Genomic DNA, 16,958 nt, shown 5'->3' with positions numbered 1-16,958 from the left:
GCAAAGAAAAACTGCGTGAGAGAAACTATGGTAAGTACAGTGGATCAAAGCTGAACCAGGAGGTCAACCTGTAAAATGTAATTGATGCCTAACAGATCTCAACAGTGAAGTTAGTGTCTAATGAGCAATCAAAGCTGCAAGTATCATCTGTGAGAACATATTATTATAATATTCTGTCTCCCCTCCACTTCTCGCATAAACTTTCGAATTCTAATTATTATACTTTTCAAAACTTCTGCTAACCCTGCATTTCCCATCCCGCTGTTACTCTGTTACGTTCAGAGGAGTCTGAAGTTTCACTGTATCTTATTAGTAAATTGGCATCTTAGTTTGTAGTCACACTGTGGGAATACATAATGTGTGCTATACACATACAGGAGGTGGAAGTTTCACCATCAAACTTGCTGGGTCCTATCGGAGGCTCCCATACAGCTAATTAGGACTCATTCTGCTGATGTCTACGGCTCTGTTCAACTTTCTGAAGAGACTTTATCATATGTGCGGATATTTTCAGCACGTGGTGGAGGAGTTCTCTCCCATCTCTCGCCATCCTAAATTCCTCACACACACACGTTCAGAGTGCTGACACATCCTAGCCAGCAGAGGCATCCAGTCAATCATGCATTATGACACTGAACGTTCAGCTGGAGGCACAACCAGCCTCACAGCTATAAGTCAGCTCAAAGACACAGCCTGTGATCTCAACAAGACCTGACAAAGGAGCCTCATCCAGCTGAAGGCCACCGGGACGGAAAAACTCTATTTGTGCTGTGGTGAAAAAGGACATGTTCTCACACTGTCAGATGACTGCAGGGTTTTAGCGTGGACTTCAATATTGTCTTCCCTCAACAAGTGTTTGACACAAAGCACAGAGAGCAGCAACAGTCAGACCAACACACACAGAGACGAACTCAGACTTTTAACCAGTCACACCTGTTGAGCTGTTTCTGCAGCAGGTCCAGGCGTGTGTCCAGCTGGTTGCGCTGCTGTCGGCTCAGGCTGTGCAGCGGCGTGTTGAGTGGTGGCGGGGAGGCCAGGCTGCAGCTGGGAACTTCCTGGTACTGCCCACCCCCCCGACTCTCCCCCCAGAAATTAAAGATGTGAGACACACCTGAGAATGCACCTGTGGGAGAAGGAGAGTGAGTGTGTGTTTGTGAAGACCTTACTGTACAAATCTTGAAGATATGGGGATTGTATTCTGTTGTATTTTACCTGACAGGGCGTTGCACGTGTTCCCAGTTTTGGGATCTCCATCGCCTTCTGTGTTCTCATTAAAATTCCTGGGCACAGCCTGAGCCAGCGGGTTCTCCAGCATTGCTGGAGGTGGGGCGAGTCTGGTCACTATTGACTCCTCCCCCTGTAAGAGGCGTAGAACAAAGTTTTTATTGTACCATGGTGTATAATACTGGCAACCAAAAACCAGTGGCGCCCCCAGAAATTTTCTTTGTAGCCTAGCTGAAGAAGTACATGCATACTGATATACTTTGGATTCTTATTATACAGTTGAAATTACTAATTATCTGATGTGTATAGACCCTTTTACTGTTAGTAAACAGTATGACATTTTTTGGTGGGCGGGGCTTAGCTGGAGGCAAATCATTTCTCCTCAGACATTAGCTAACACTAGCTAGCAAGTCCTGTTGGCTTGTTTTAGACAATGAAGGAAGATGATGTGAGTGGCGCATTCAGAAATAGTCATTCTGAGTGTCGGAGCGCACTCTGGACCGTTCATAAATTCAGAGCACTGTCATAAATACAGAGCACCACAATCTCAGAGTGGCAGAGCGCACTCTGGACACTCTGTCTGTGGAGACGGAGCGGCAGAGCGTCGAGCGGAGTGAATGTGTGTTTAACTTAACCGTTGGTTCATTCATGTAGAAATATAACGCTCCGTTTCTTCCACCAACAGGGCTCTCATTTTAGTGTAGAGCGTCAGACTGAATTTACCAACGCACCATGTCAGGTCACTCACTCTCCGGGACCGCCAGTGTTACTTGAATAAGTAAACACTGACCAACGGGACCAGACTGGCCGACCCGTATGCTCTCACTCAGTGGATGGATGATGTCACAGGAAGCCAATCTTACAAAGGAGGACCACACTTGTTTGTTTTGCTATGGAAGCTAACGTCAGCTAATGTGCTAAAAAGTTAGCGTTCCAGAGAAATCCAATATTCCTCTTAATCCCTCCCCAGTTTCTGATGAGGTGGACATGATAACCCTTAATACACATAACCTTATTCATCCCTACAACAGGAAATACTTTTTCCCTAACCTGATATGAAGTGTGTGCTGCACATGTGAGCATTTTTGATGATGGCCTCCGTCCAGTCCTTTGGTCTTATCACATTTAACCATCTTTGTTTTTGTTGACGGGCAGTGGCGGCTGGTTTTGAGCCATGACTCCTTCTATTCTGGCTCCCAATAACACAACAAGACAAACACATTTTAAGACTCCTATGTGGCCTACAGCCCTGTGGGGGAGGGGCAGGTTTTGCCTCCAGTTAACAAACTGATGTTATTGTGACGTCTGCCTTAAAAGGGTCTATCGACGAATACTGGTACGGTTAACACGTTTTGTTCCACACCAGTCCTGTTTTAATATGTTACGTATCGTACCAATAGTTCCTTGCCAAAATTTAACCTAACTTTGGGCTGTTATTTAGCCCCCTTCCTGACAAACTATCCAACCACCAACGGATGCCTTGAGATGTCTAGTTTCACAAACTACCACTACATTCATGCTAGCTTAAACAATGAGCGCAAATGAGCCTCTTAAAGACTGTAATGTTGGCCTCCAATTATTTTTGCTGGGGGGGGGGGGGGCAAGGGGGCCATAGACACCCCATGTGCCCCCTTGGTGGCGCCACTGCACAAACCAAGAAGCACACTAAACATTTTAGGATTAGACATGATGCAAACTGAAGGTATACCTCATCACCACTGGAGTGTGAAGACACCGAGCTTCGATGTGCCTGCCACTGCCGCTTAGATGCCTCCTCCTGTTTTTGGTTGTTGGCTGCTTCCTTCTGTCTCCGTCTCACAGACTTGTGGGACTTTTTAATTTCTCCAGCATCTGCATCATCTGGACAGAGGTGTGCCAGGAAAGATAATCAAGAACGAGATTGGTCAAGTTTTCAGAGACGACTACTAGGAGAGGATTGTCAGACAAACTTCATTATGAAATGAAATGTACTGAAGTCAGACAATTTTTTTTATGTGACAGTGAAACAAATTATTGAAGTGAAAGATGAGCTATAAAGGAAGGGTCACCTTTTTCTGTTCGTCTTCGGAATGAGAGCTTGCGTCTGCGTAATTTGTTGAATCCCCCACAGTTGGAGTCATCACTGCTTGGCGAGCCTGGGATCATGTTGGTCTGAAATGGTGACCACCATTAAACAGCCTTTATTAAAGATACACTGTGGGGATGCTATTTGAAATACAAGCAACAATAAGAATCTGAAAGTCTTTCCAAAAGTTAAACGTCAAAATTTGTCTTGATAATCATTTAAATGTTCCTAATATTTCCAGAGTGTTCAGAGCGTCTTTGAAGAGTTCGTAAACTCACATCTCGGAGGTTGAAGGTGATTTCCAGGTTGTTCCAGAAGTGGTCTGCAAACTCAGGATACATGTCCAGCACCTCCAGAACATCTTCTCTGAAGATTTTATGGAGGTCGCAGTAGGTTAGAGCCCTCACATCAGCATTGGATTTACCCGGTCGAGAATACAGATTAATAGGCTCGCCGAAGATATCGTTCTTCCCTGGGAGTGATGAAAACAAAGAAAGCCTTTATGGATGAAAGACAGGGGCCGTTTACACAAAAATTCCTAGTACAAAGAGTTGCTCCTGGTGAGGAAGCTCTAAGAAAAGTCTTAAAATAGTGACTTTTGTGTAGAATTTCCCCTTAAAGTTAAGACAAGGTCCTTGTAAAGACAGAAGTTATTCACAGAGCATCTTAGCCCCTAAGAGAACTCCTAAGGCCAAACAAAAAAAGTGCATCAGAGGAGAAAACAGCAGAGACAAAGAGGTTGGAGAAATATTCTCCAAACATTGAATGACAGGAAGTAAATGAAATGCGACATATTAGACGGTGGTAAGAGATGCTTGTAGTCGATCTCATTGGGGATACACACACATTTCCCACCTAACGCTATAACAGGATGTCTACAGATGAAACCAAGTTAAATTTAAGGCTTTTTTAAAGACCTTTTAAATACCACCTTATATGGAATATCAGCCAGATATAGAATATAATTATGGTTTAAGTTTAAATTCTGTTGCGCCAAACTTAAATTCAAAAATGTTTAAATTTAAACCTCTCTTTAAATCTCATTTTAGTTTTACTCTAGTTCCTCAAAGAAAGCTGAGAGACAGACTCAACCCTCTTGACTTGTCACACGACACCGGCTCATGATTGAAACTGTTTTGGAGTTAAACAGGAAAATTTGGCCAATCAAACAATGGCAGTGACAGGAATGAGGTGTACCATGGACGCTCCAACTCCTTGTCGCCCTAGGATTTTATGCTACTGGTTGTTTCCAAAGGATGAATGGGGAAATGTTTGGCCTTCACAACACGCAATATTGTTCCATTAATTTAACAATTATTTCTCAAAGGAGGAAAAATATAAGCCTCTCTGCCGAGCCATCACGAGAACTGTTAAACTAGCAACTTTTTAGCTAGCTAGAAACAATTTATTATTATGGAAAAAGCAGCTGTTTCAACAGTAAACACCCTCTGCCCTTAACTTGGCTTTACTTAACCGAGAATCACTTATTAATGGTGCAACAGAGCTCTACTTAATTTTAACTTTCTGGGTTTACTCATTTTAAATCTAATTTTACTAAACTCTGATTTGAGCTAATCTTAGATTAAATTAATCCTCATTGGTGCAACCCAGCCTAAAAGTTCTTTAATTCTTCTCTGACTACCAGAGGCCGTATTCACAAACATTTTAGAATACTATTGAACATTCTCAGAGAGCTCCTAACTTAAACTTAAAATTTCTAGCAGGGAGTCGTAGCTTTAAAGTGATTTAGGAAAAATCTCAGAACAACTCTGAACAAGGACAGAACAGAAACTTTTACCTAAGTGAGAAGGCGTGGTTGAGTTCAATGGTAGGTATGACACAGTATAGTCTTTTAAAATGTGTGTTTGGTCCCCAAACATTCTCCCCTTGTGATCTAATCTGTAGCGTTTCATTAACTCACTGCCACTCAGCCGTTGGTTATTAAACGTCCTACCTCTTGGTCTTTCCGCTATTTTCTCCTCTGCTTAAGAAACTCTTAAGCCTCTTAAAGGCCCTCCTCCCTACTCACATCCTTCTACCTCCAGCGCCTTTTTAAGGGCTCAGATGCTTTGTGAACAACTTTTATCTTTACAAGGATCTATTCTTATTTGTGACGGGAAATTCTTCGTATGATCATTTTACAAACGTTCTTAGTATTTCGTCACTAGGAGCAACTCTTTGCCCTTGTAAACTCATGAATACAACCTCAGATCTCTTCCCCAGCTTTTTTAAATACTATGTTCAGTGCCTTCTCGGGCAGGACATTTAGAGGTTAATAATCATTTTCATATATGATTATTTATAGTGAATAGTTAACTGTTTTCAACATGCTGATGACCACTGGTTGGGTGGATTTGAAGCTTCATATGAATCCACACAAGCACACACGTATATATTTGCACACAACTTTACACAACTGATCTTTACATGACAGAACTATGTTATAAATTGATACAGTTGTAAAGTGTTTTCCTGTTTTTGGAGATGGATCCAATCCCAGCTCACAATGGCCGAAAGACAAGGTACACCCTGAGCATGTCTTTGGTTATACTATCTTGAATCTTCACTGTACTACTGGGAGTAACACTCCATGCTCATCAGCAGATGGCGCTACCAGCTAATGCATAGGTTGTAGTTGTTGAGAGGCAGCATGACCTGAGCCTGCACACAGTCAATACCCAGAGAGACATCTTGGAAGAGACACTTAAGCATGAACCAGAAAGGAAAATGTGACTGGGCAAGAAAGAGGTCTGCTACTTTTACAACGTCTAGCTTGATGCAAGAGGCTGTGGACCAGTGGAGAACTTGATTCCAGTTTAGTTTCTAATAACATAAAGTAATCAAAGAAACAGGGGCTTCAGTATGTGGTGTGTGTAATCAGCAAAACATACACTGAAAGCTTCGTATATTTAAAGAAATGTTTTTGTACCCAAGATGGCTACCACCACGTCTCCCCTCAGTATCTCTATGGATCCCCTGGATATGAAGTAGAGGGCTGTGAGGACGTCCCCGGCATGGACCAGCGTGTCACCCGGGGGTGCGTGGGTGGTCTTGAACTTCATGGCCAACGCCCTGAGGCAGCCCTTGGTGGAGCCTTTAAAAGCCTTACAGTTCTGCAGCAGCGTCCGGTTCAGATGGAGGCAGATATCCGCCTGGAGACACTCTGGGAAACCTTTCAGCACCTGTGGAGAGGGAGCGAGGGGGCAAGAAGTCAAAGGGAGGGGAGGAGATGAGGACAAGGAAGGAATAAGAGACAGAGAGGTGGGGAGGACAGAAGGTGAGAAAAAGTAACAGATACGTGGGGTGGACGAAATGGCAGAAAGACAAAAGACAAGGAGAGGTGAAAGGAGACGGAGGGGGAGAAGAAGGAAGGACAAGAGGTGGGATAAAGAAAGCAGATGAATTGATAGTGAAAGGTTCATCAGTATTGATATATGCTTTAAGCAGCGATTGATCGATGCAGCAAGTCCAGAGCATAAAGCTTTAGTCAAATAAATGCCACAGATTATGGGCTCTTTAAAAGGAATGATAAAAGGTGTCTTCACGGTTTTTACTGTTGCCGTCCCCACTTGTGACCATTCATAGGGCATTAGCCTTTTACTGTTATTGCACCATTCCACAAATGAACACAACAAAACTAAAGTACCGACACATTTATCACAAGAAGTCACAGTTTTCATTTAATCCTTTATGCTTTTAACCCCTGAGTTGGAGACGGGCATCAGGGATTCTTCCCCTTTAAAGGACCTATGCAGTGACGTTTTAGAGCTTCATTGCAAAATTATTTCTGTATTTCATAAGGCCTACCAGAACAGAGGCAGCAGGCCCGTAGAGTGTAATTAATATGAAGAATTGGTGCAATTTTAATGAGTTCACTGCGAGCAAGGGAAGCCCGAGCTCTTTTAAGCAGCAGGCTATGAGCTTGTAACTCTCTGGCTGAGTGCACAGAACAGAGCTGTGCCGAAAACACCAACATCATGTTTCTTCCTCTCCATTTCTCTCCTTTTCATCCATTTAAGCTATTTTCTTCATTTCAGCCTTGACTGGGCTCCGTTTTCATCTTTCTACAGGCCAATGTCCATCTCGATTTCGACATTTGTCTCTAGACTTTTGTACTCCACTAATCGTCCAGCTTTTGGTGGATTTAATTTACAGAAGCTGGCTCTAAACAAAAAGCATGAAGGAAAGAACCTTGGTGTTATCTTTGAGTGTGACCTGTGTTTTGAACCCCTTATGAAGGAACATCACCAAAAGTGCATTTTTTCATCTTAGAAACACTGCCCATGTGCAACCCCTTTTATCTAAAGAAGACACAGAAAAAGTTGTTCATGCTTTTATCTCCAGCAGACTTGACTACTGTATCGCCTTGTTCTCAGGCCTCTCAGAGAGTCTTTAAACAAAATACACATGATCCAAAATGCAGCAGCATGCCTACTCACCAAGACAAAACATCAAGAACACATTACTCTGGTTTTAAAGGCTCGTCATTTGAGAATTCATTTTAAATCTTATAACAGACTGGCAAGCCCAGTCTCACTCTGAAGTCGTCGAAATCCGGCACTTGGGCAGCCACTTAAGACGTCAGAAAAAATGGAAAAAGGCCCGTTTAACGGGGCCAGGCGGCCTCAGGGGGAAACACCGCAGGACAAGGACGAAAGTTAAGGTGGCCAAAGTGCGAGTGGGGCAGGCGAGAGGGGTGGTGGATGGGTCCAACAAACATCGACCTTCACCTGAGAGAGCGGTATTTGCATCATGTAAGATTCTAAAGCCAAACCCTGTTCTTTTTGCTAAACCCAACCACGTGTTTGTTGTTGAAGGAAGAAAAACGTCAATTGGCAGTTTATTTTGAAAGAGACTTACGTAAACAGTAAATTTCCTGTGAAAACATCTTGAAAGATGACAATGCATGTAAAGGCCCATTTATACTCAACGTTAAATACAGATACGGACGGAGCCTTCTGTCCATGCTCCACGTTCATTTCGTCCGTATTTCTGCACGTTTCCATAAAGCTTACGTATACGGGCCAAACGGAGCAGTACCACTGGGAACCATGGGGGCAGTGTTGCTGTCACTACCCGATACGTAGCTCTAGTGAAACTCTGTGTAGCCTCACAACACAACTGCGACTTCCCTTTTGTGGATGTGAATAATAGCCTGCTCTCTGTAAATAACCATTTTGTGGATTTGTGGGGTGCCAGGCACAACCCTAAAATGTGCTGAAGTCAGATATCTAGAGGCGGGGTACATCAGGTGTTCTTCCGGCTCCACTTTACCGGTGCATTTAGCAGATGCTGAACTGCTGACTTTCAGGCTCCACTGTTATTGTTTATATAAATGTTTGCTGTCATGATATATTATTGTGGTCTTTGCTGAAGCTCTTCTGCTGAGCAAAGCTTCTGTTTAGTGTGGAAAGTGATGTTTTTATGGGCTTTTGTGCCTTTTTTGCTTTCACAGCCTCTGGGACACTTAAACCACTCCACTCTACAGCTGCAGCCAAACACACACAGGTGACTGTGTATCTGACATTAAACTGTATAAGTGCCCAGTGTAGGTGTAGCTAAAAGCGTAGGTTTAAAATATATGTATACACAGATCAGCCACAACATTAAATCCACTGACAAGTTAAGTGAAAAACATCAATCATTTTGTTCCATAGCAATGTTCTGCCAGAAAACCTTGGGTCCTGGCATTCATGTGGATCCCACTTAACACGCACCGCCCACCCAAACAACACTACAGACCAAGTACACCCCCTCATGGCAACGACACTCTCTGATGGCAGTGTCCCCCCCAACAGGACAATGTGCCATGCCACACTTTAAAACACTGCTCAGGAATGTCCCAAAGACGTGACAGAGATCCAAGCGAGGATGCCTCAGCCCGAGATAATGTACACCCAGAGAAAGCTTCTCTTCAAGCCGGTGCAGCAGGTTTAAAAGCAAAGCAAGCATTGGAAATAGAGAAGTCTCAATTGCAAACTAGACGGGAACAAATGGAACTGGAAATGAGCCTGGCTGAGTCTGATGCCAAAAATTGAAAATCCTGGAAAACGTCTGGTTAAACCCACCACTGTTTCAACCACAAACAGTGTGGTGGCATGGATGATCATCTCTAAGGAAAATCTAATGTGTCCTAAATTCAGAACCATCTTCAATTGAGTTTGCTGAGCTTGGAGCCATTGCCAAAACACCACTCCAAAGGCTTGTTAAAGAACAACTGAGGCCACTAGGACAAATCCATAATACAACCCAAAGCACTTACCAAACAGCAGCAAGAGCTGGAATTACAGTGACAAACAATAATAACAATTTCATAACTGTAATGCAGAGAAAAAATGATGTTGCTGATTTATTGGTCCTTCAACACAGACAGACATCACTGTCCAGTTTTTTGATGGCAAACCTCCAAACTATCAAATAATTCTAAAGGCATTTCAGCATGGCAGTGTAGTGGTGTAACGATCCATCAGTCTGAATCGATACATGAATTTAATGATCAGTGATCCAATATCATTGATGCAAAGTGAAAACATTGATCCATACTGTCATCTTAAGGTTACGCCTTTATTTTGAAATTCTGTGTCGCCAACAAACAGCAGCAGGTAGATGGCAAGTAGTCAAGAGGAAGACAATTAGGAAAAGGCTATTTATGTGGGAGCCTATCCCAGCTGACATTGGGTGAGAGGCAGAGTACACCCTGGACAGTAGTGATGGCCAAATGAAGCGTCATAAAGCATTTTCTTTATTTTCTGAGCCCACTAGATGGCACTCATGGTTTAAAGAGAGGCTTCATTTGGCCATCACTACTTTCAACCTTTTGTTGAACAAAAAGCACCATCTAGTGGGCTCAGAAAATAAAGAAAATGCTTCATGAGGCTTCATTTGGCCATCACTACTTTCAACCTTTTGTTGAACAAAAAGCGCCATCTAGTGGGCTCAGAAAATAAAGAAAATGCTTCATGAGGCTTCATTTGGCCATCACTACTTTCAACCTTTTGTTGAACAAAAAGTGCCATCTAGTGGGCTCAGAAAATAAAGAAAATGCTTCATGAGGCTTCATTTGGCCATCACTACTTTCAACCTTTTGTTGAACAAAAAGCGCCATCTAGTGGGCTTAGAAAATAAAGAAAATGCTTCATGAGGCTTCATTTGGCCATCACCCTGGACAGGTCACCAGACTATCACAGGGCTGACACATAGAGACAGACAACCATTCACACTCACATTCACACCTATGGACAATTTAGAGTCACCAATTAACCTGCATGTCTTTGGACTGTGGGAGGAAGCTGGAGCACCTGGAGGAAACCCACGCTGACACGGGGAGAACATGCAAACTCGTTTGAACCAGAGACCCTGGATTCTTGCTGTGAGGCGACAGTGCTAACCAGCACCACCAGACTTTGTAATATCTTCAAATATCATATTGTTGTCCAAGGAATTGATATAATATTGTATCGTGATCGCACTTGTGATTTACAAACCAATGGCATTTAGGAAAAACCCAGTAGCTACCAGGATATATTACCTGGAACGACATACCTCTAGACGCTGCAGAGAACTGATCAGAAGCTGTCTTCATATGGACTCAAATTTGGGCTTTGCTGATGCGAGGACACTGCTAAACGTGCATTTTGGAGATGAAATGAAGATTGCTAATGCCTATATTTTAAAAGCCCTTAACTGGAACAGTATAAAGGCAGAAGATTAAAAGGCTCTGTCCTGTTCTGCACTTTCTCTGAAAAGCTGCTGTAATGCAGAGAGAGATCAGCAGGACATGGAGGAGCTTGACTTGCCCTCTGACATAAGGCCCGCTGCGTCAGAGCTACCTTATAAACTGAGCCAGAGGTGGTGGACAGCGGCTTGTGATATTCTGGAGCAAAGCCCAAGAAGAGGAGGATTACATGACCTTGTAGCATTTACCGAATTGCAAGCTAAAAAAATCCAAGAGCCACTCTTCAGTGACAGTCATGATCCTGCTGCCAGTGAGAAGACTTAAAAGACCAAGACTAGTGCTGAATCAAAACCAAGGGAAGCAGCTCGGCTAGCAGCGTCTGACAGCAAGCCTGAAAGTCCAAACGAGAGAAATCACCTGTTAAAGGCAAAATGTCCTCCAGTGCTCATGACACCTCATATCCCTTTTGTGCCGGCAAACATCCTTTAGCCGAGCGCCAGAAGGTAAATTCACAATCACATGAGAATGAAATTGAGTTTCTCAGAGAAAATGGATTATGCGTTGGATGTCTGAGAGCAGGACACTTGAGTAGAAACTGTAAAAGAAGAATGACCTGTCAGAGCTGTCAGGCCAAACAACCTACTATACTGCACATTAAAGCTGGGGTAGGCAGGAATCTGGGGAAAGAAGGGGCAGAAGTTAAAAATACATGCTCATCCTGCCACTCTTTCCGTCCTAAGCCACTCCCAACAGACAAACACGGGCATATGTATGAATATTTAATCTTACTTCATTGTAGAGCTTCAAATCCAAATTTGAAATTGACAGGTAGGTAAAACCTAAGAACTTTGATGCAAACAAGACCATGGTACGGCAAGTTATCTTTTGTCATGTAAATGACATGGAGGAGGTACATGTTGCATTTGTGATAGAGAGAGAGCTCCAAGTAGAGCACCAGGAATCCACTTTCTGGGCTGACAGCCAGTCTGTGCTGAAAAATCTTCGAAATAAGACCAGGAGGTTCCACACTTTTGCAGCCAGCAGGATTGATCCATAACCAAAAGTGAATCAGCGGAGGTTTGTAGGCTCCAAACACAACCCAGCTGATGATGCATCACGAGGACTGAGCACTGAATTCTTCTTGCGCTCTAAAAGATGGCTCTAAAGTCCAGAGTCTCTGGAAAAAATCTGGACAGGATTTCGAGAAGATTTCAACAAGACCCTCAAGTGCGAAGAGAAGTCACTGTTAGTATGACAGGAAACAAACTCTAACAAGCTCATTAAGTATAACTCATCATGGAACGGCTTAAAAAGAGTCGTAGCTTGGATGGTGGAATTAAAGAAACTCCTTTTACAGATGAGAAAAGCAAAGGGTGTACTCGCTAACTGGTCTAAGATAAATCAGGACATGGGAAAGTCACTGAAAGACCAGATGCGTCTGCTCAATATGCCCTCAGCTCATGCACTGAGCCTTTTGGTAGAGGACAATGAAAATGCTGAAAAGGTCATTATCTGCCATAAGCAGAGGCAGCATTTAGAGAAGGAAATCGCCTCCCTGGAGAAAGGCAAACAGTGCACTTGAGGAAGTTCCCTAAACAAGCTGGATTTTATCATCAATTTCGGCATTCTAAGAGTAGGGGGAAGGACTAGACAGATGGCAGTGCCAGCTGAGGTCAAACACCCTGCAATCCTGCCGAAACATTCTCACATTTCAAACTTCTTCGTACATTTAGCCACGTCCACACCGATGTTACTGGAAATTTCTCTCCAGGAGTTTGCAGTAGGGGTGTGCCATATCATCTTGTTCACGATAATACCGGTGACGAGCAGCGTCAGTAGTGTGGAATAAACTGTGGCGTCCTGAATGTTTTATGAACAGCCCCGGACTTCTCAGACTCTTTTACCGCTCAGAGGGAACTCGTTCAGCGGCTCCTCTGGCAGCAGCACAGCGTCTCTCCCTCTCCTCTCTCGCTGTGAGCACACAGGAGTCGGTGTCGTCAACTGATAAAGAATCGTGCAAATGTACATCTTTTTGGACTTCTTCAATCAACCCCTCCTCCATCTGGTCCATGTTTACCAAAAGAGAAGGAGCAGCTGGAAATGCGTAGGAAGAAATGCGCTATTTCCAAGCCAACCAACCAAAGCTGATGCGGTTTGCGTCACCACAACATGTAGTTACAGTTCTGGGGAGTTGCACGATAGGCTACAGCGTAGGTTACGTTGAAGGTATGGCGTCAATTTGAAGCAGGAGTATCAATCCCACTTGAACACTCACTCCTTTTACAATCTGTACCTGGCAAACCAACTCAATGAGTTAGCACCATCCCCTGCAACTCCACCCACCAGCCCTAAACCACCAGCTCCTCCACCCCCACCTCAGCAGGGGCCCTGGCCTCTCCACAAGTGACCATCCCAGAGGCCCCGTCCTACTCCTCCTCCTCCTGACATGTTGGGCTGTGGCTTTGCATCTACAGCCAAAGTCAATGACACGATACCCTGGATAGAAAAGAGTCTTTTCTAACATTCCCACATATTCACAGCTGTACGAGAGCAGCCTCGGAGCAGAGTCAGTGTCTTGCTCACCACATGCAAAAGAGACATTTCTTTCTCTTTCCGCCTGCTCTCATCACAACACTCCTGTCGCGCACAGTTCCCCATCACAGCCACATTATTATTCCCTCTGTCTTCCTGAATGAAGGAGGTCGCAGCTGATTGAATCCGTTGTGAAGACAGGCAGACAAGATCTACTCCACACAATCATAATGCTCATTACAGTAAACATTCTCTACTTCATTGGGCCTTTAAGAGAGCAAAGTAATGAAGGAAGACGAGGGGGCCGACACCGGAAAACACGTTCCCATGGATGCTTGTCCAATTTGTTTCTTCTCTACTTCAATGGCTCACTTATTACACTGAAATGAAATGGGGTTTCGCCAATGGAATATTGTGTTTGCACTGGGACTCTGCTCGCAAACAGAGTTCCTCTACGCTTCTATGAGGCTTCGCAGACAACAATGAGACTGATTATGCTCCGAGGGGTAGTTTTTAAAAGAATTTGGATGCTGGAACGGCATCCTGAAGTTATGAGCACGGATATTTTTAGTAAAGTGTACTTTCTGAGCCGAGAGAAGGAAACTTACAACGCAGTGAAACATTGTGGCTGTAAAGATAGTAAAGACGACATCCACTGACTCATGCACTGCATTAAATGCTTGCCTAAGCGGATGTCAAGTGTGTGGCATGTTTATGATTATAGCTGCGTGTGTGTGGAGCTGCGGTTGCTTATATCTGAGTCAAAGCCCAAGTAACAGTGCAGAGAAACAGAGGATGTGACCGTGGCTGTGCGTGTGTGAGTGTGTGAGAAGGACCTTTCTACACACTGTGACTCACAGAGGTCAGGTTGAGGTCGACTGTATGCATCGAGCATGTTTAAAGCCCTTGATCAATCTGTGTGCATTTGTGTCCATCGACAGGTGTGACTCACCTCGCTGTGGGTTTGTGTGTTTCAAGAGTGTTAGCCTTCATGCATGTGAACAAACTGCTGTAGCTCCATGCATGCTGCAAATACTTTAACGTGTCTATTTGCACACGTTTGGCTCTGTGTGTGTGTAAGTGTGTGCAAATCATTTATGATACTCACATCACTCCTATTTTCTCTGATGGTGTCGGACCATGCATGCTGAGACAAAGTCTTCACATCATCCTATTAACGTACAACGCAGGCTCAAAACACTCCTCTGACCTCCTCTGTGTACATGTGTGTATTCATGCCCAACACTCACTAACACTGACACACTGGGTGCACGAGGACAGGTACTCACAGCATTCATGTCGATGCCGTTGGTGTAGGACCAGGCGTGCTGGAAGTACTCCTCCAGCCTCTGCCTGAGCGGGTTGGGGATCTGGTGGAAGCGGATGAACTCCCTGACTCTGAGCATCTGGGTGTGGTAGCGGGCCGTCCCCGAGTACAGCCGCTGGATGATGGCTGACACGTTTCCGAAGATACTGGCGTACATCAGGGCTGGAGGTGAAAGACAGGGCAAGGGAGAGGGTGAGATGGGAGGGAGGATTTGAAAGTGTGAGGAAGGAGGAAACAGGAGAGAATAACATATACGTTAACAGAAAGTATGGGGACACACCACGAGCACTCAATACACTGATATGACCTGACATATTTCTGGCCGACTGTCTTCTCCATCTGAGAGGAAATATATTAAGCTTGACACCCTTGGGTGATGTGTTTGATAAGAATACTGTAAGTGGAGAAGGGCAAGGAAATAGTATAGAGAAAAGAGGAGACAGTGAAAGCTCACACAGTTGATGGTATAATTCATCTGGAGTTGTAGCTCCCAGACTGTGGAATAAACTACCTTTGCTATTTCTGTATTTCCTCTTATATATCAGTCAAATACTTTAAACTGTGATTATATTTTCATTTAAACATATTTCCTATTATTCTAGTTCACTATTTATGATTTATTTTTACTCTTAGATGAAATGAAGGTGCTATACAAATTAAGTTTTAATCATCAGGTCAAACTGACACACTTTAATTAGATTACACAGACACATTAGCCTTTTGGCATTACAGGAAACACTTGTGAGTGTCATATGAACATGATTCATAGACTTTAATCTGTGAGAGTGCACCCTGTAAACACAAAGCCTGATGAGCTACAACATTCAAAACAGGAAGGAAGTCGTGATCTTGCTCATCATCACTCTGCTCATTGACTTACAGAGACTAGCAAACATTCAAACTCTGGAAAATACACATTTGATTTGGACAACTTCAACTGTTGAAACCCGAAATAAACCTTGGCTGAACTTTAGAAAGCATTTTAGCATGAAACAAGGAATATGAATTTTGTCACCTCATCTCCAGCACTGAAGTTGAGCTGGGCCGGCTTATATCTTACTATGTAATAATGAAAACTCTGTGTGTGTGTGTCTGTTCCACGTTTTTCTCCTCACTGACTTGGTCAATCCATGTGAAATTTGGCACAGTGGTAGAGGGTCATGGGAGGATGCCAATGAAGCAATATTACATCAATTGGCCAAAGGGGGGCGCTATAGCAACCGACTGAAATTGCAAACTTTGAATGGGCATATCTCATGCCCTGTATGTCGTAGAGACATGAAACTTTGCACAGAGATGCCTCTCCTCATGAGGAACACATTTGCCTCAAGAACCCATAACTTCTGCTTATATAGATTTTCCACCATTTTGAATGTTTTGAAAAACACTTCAAATGGATCTCTTCCTAGGAAGTTTGAGCGATCTGCATGAAACTGGGTGAACATAATCTAGGGACCAATATCTAAAGTTCCCTCTTGGCAAAAGTTGGAAAACTTACTAAAACTGAGCTTCTATAAGGCAATGAATATTGCGGAGGGCGTGGCTCATCACATAAAGGTGTATAACATCTCAAGGGTTTCACCCATCACCACGCAACTTTGTAGGCATATGACCACACATAATCTGAGGGGACCCCTCCATTATTGACCCCATCAAACAAAATGGGGGCGCTAGAGAGCTCATTTCTTATCTAGGCCTAACTGCCATATGGATTTATACTAAACTTGGTAGATATGTAGAACAGGACGCCTCAAGGTGACTGGAGAAATTTAACTCTAATTGGCAACTGGGTGGCGCTATAACAACAGAAAAATGCTTCAAAATGGCTAAAATGCGACCGATCGCTGTGGCTCCCCCTGTGGACCAATGTTGGTGTTTCTAATTTTTGGTATGACTAAGTCATGGTATGGTATGCTGCTGCAACAAGGGCTAGCCGCACCTTTCCCATGTGAACTACCAGTGCGCCTCTCTTTTAAGTCAATACAACATATAAACACTTTAACTATCTGCCTTTCAACGTGCTACCTCAACTACTAATGTACAGTTTTAGCCCACTAACTATCCCACTATTGGCAATGGTACTACTGTACTTTCAATAAAGCAATCGGACTATCAAATTCACAAACACTCTGTCT

General features: G+C 43.6%; 1 protein-coding gene across 1 annotated transcript in view; it reads right to left on the bottom strand.

The window, feature by feature from the left end:
- kcnh2b (potassium voltage-gated channel, subfamily H (eag-related), member 2b) overlaps window positions 1-16,958 on the bottom strand; it is a 413,129-nt gene that overhangs the window by 11,488 nt on the left and 384,683 nt on the right. The window contains exons 13-19 of the mRNA XM_033638617.2: window positions 14,786-14,985; window positions 6,219-6,471; window positions 3,568-3,761; window positions 3,273-3,375; window positions 2,933-3,084; window positions 1,213-1,357; window positions 934-1,123 (exon numbers count right to left, since the gene is read on the bottom strand). Coding sequence (XP_033494508.2) covers window positions 934-1,123; window positions 1,213-1,357; window positions 2,933-3,084; window positions 3,273-3,375; window positions 3,568-3,761; window positions 6,219-6,471; window positions 14,786-14,985 — 1,237 coding nt within the window. The remainder of the gene's footprint in view (window positions 1-933; window positions 1,124-1,212; window positions 1,358-2,932; window positions 3,085-3,272; window positions 3,376-3,567; window positions 3,762-6,218; window positions 6,472-14,785; window positions 14,986-16,958) is intronic.

The sequence above is a fragment of the Epinephelus lanceolatus genome, chromosome 20, assembly GCF_041903045.1.
Source record: "Epinephelus lanceolatus isolate andai-2023 chromosome 20, ASM4190304v1, whole genome shotgun sequence".
NCBI classification, from domain to species: Eukaryota; Metazoa; Chordata; class Actinopteri; order Perciformes; family Serranidae; genus Epinephelus; species Epinephelus lanceolatus.
The sequence above is the reverse complement of the archived record's forward strand: the minus strand, read 5'-3'. Positions and strand labels throughout refer to the sequence as shown.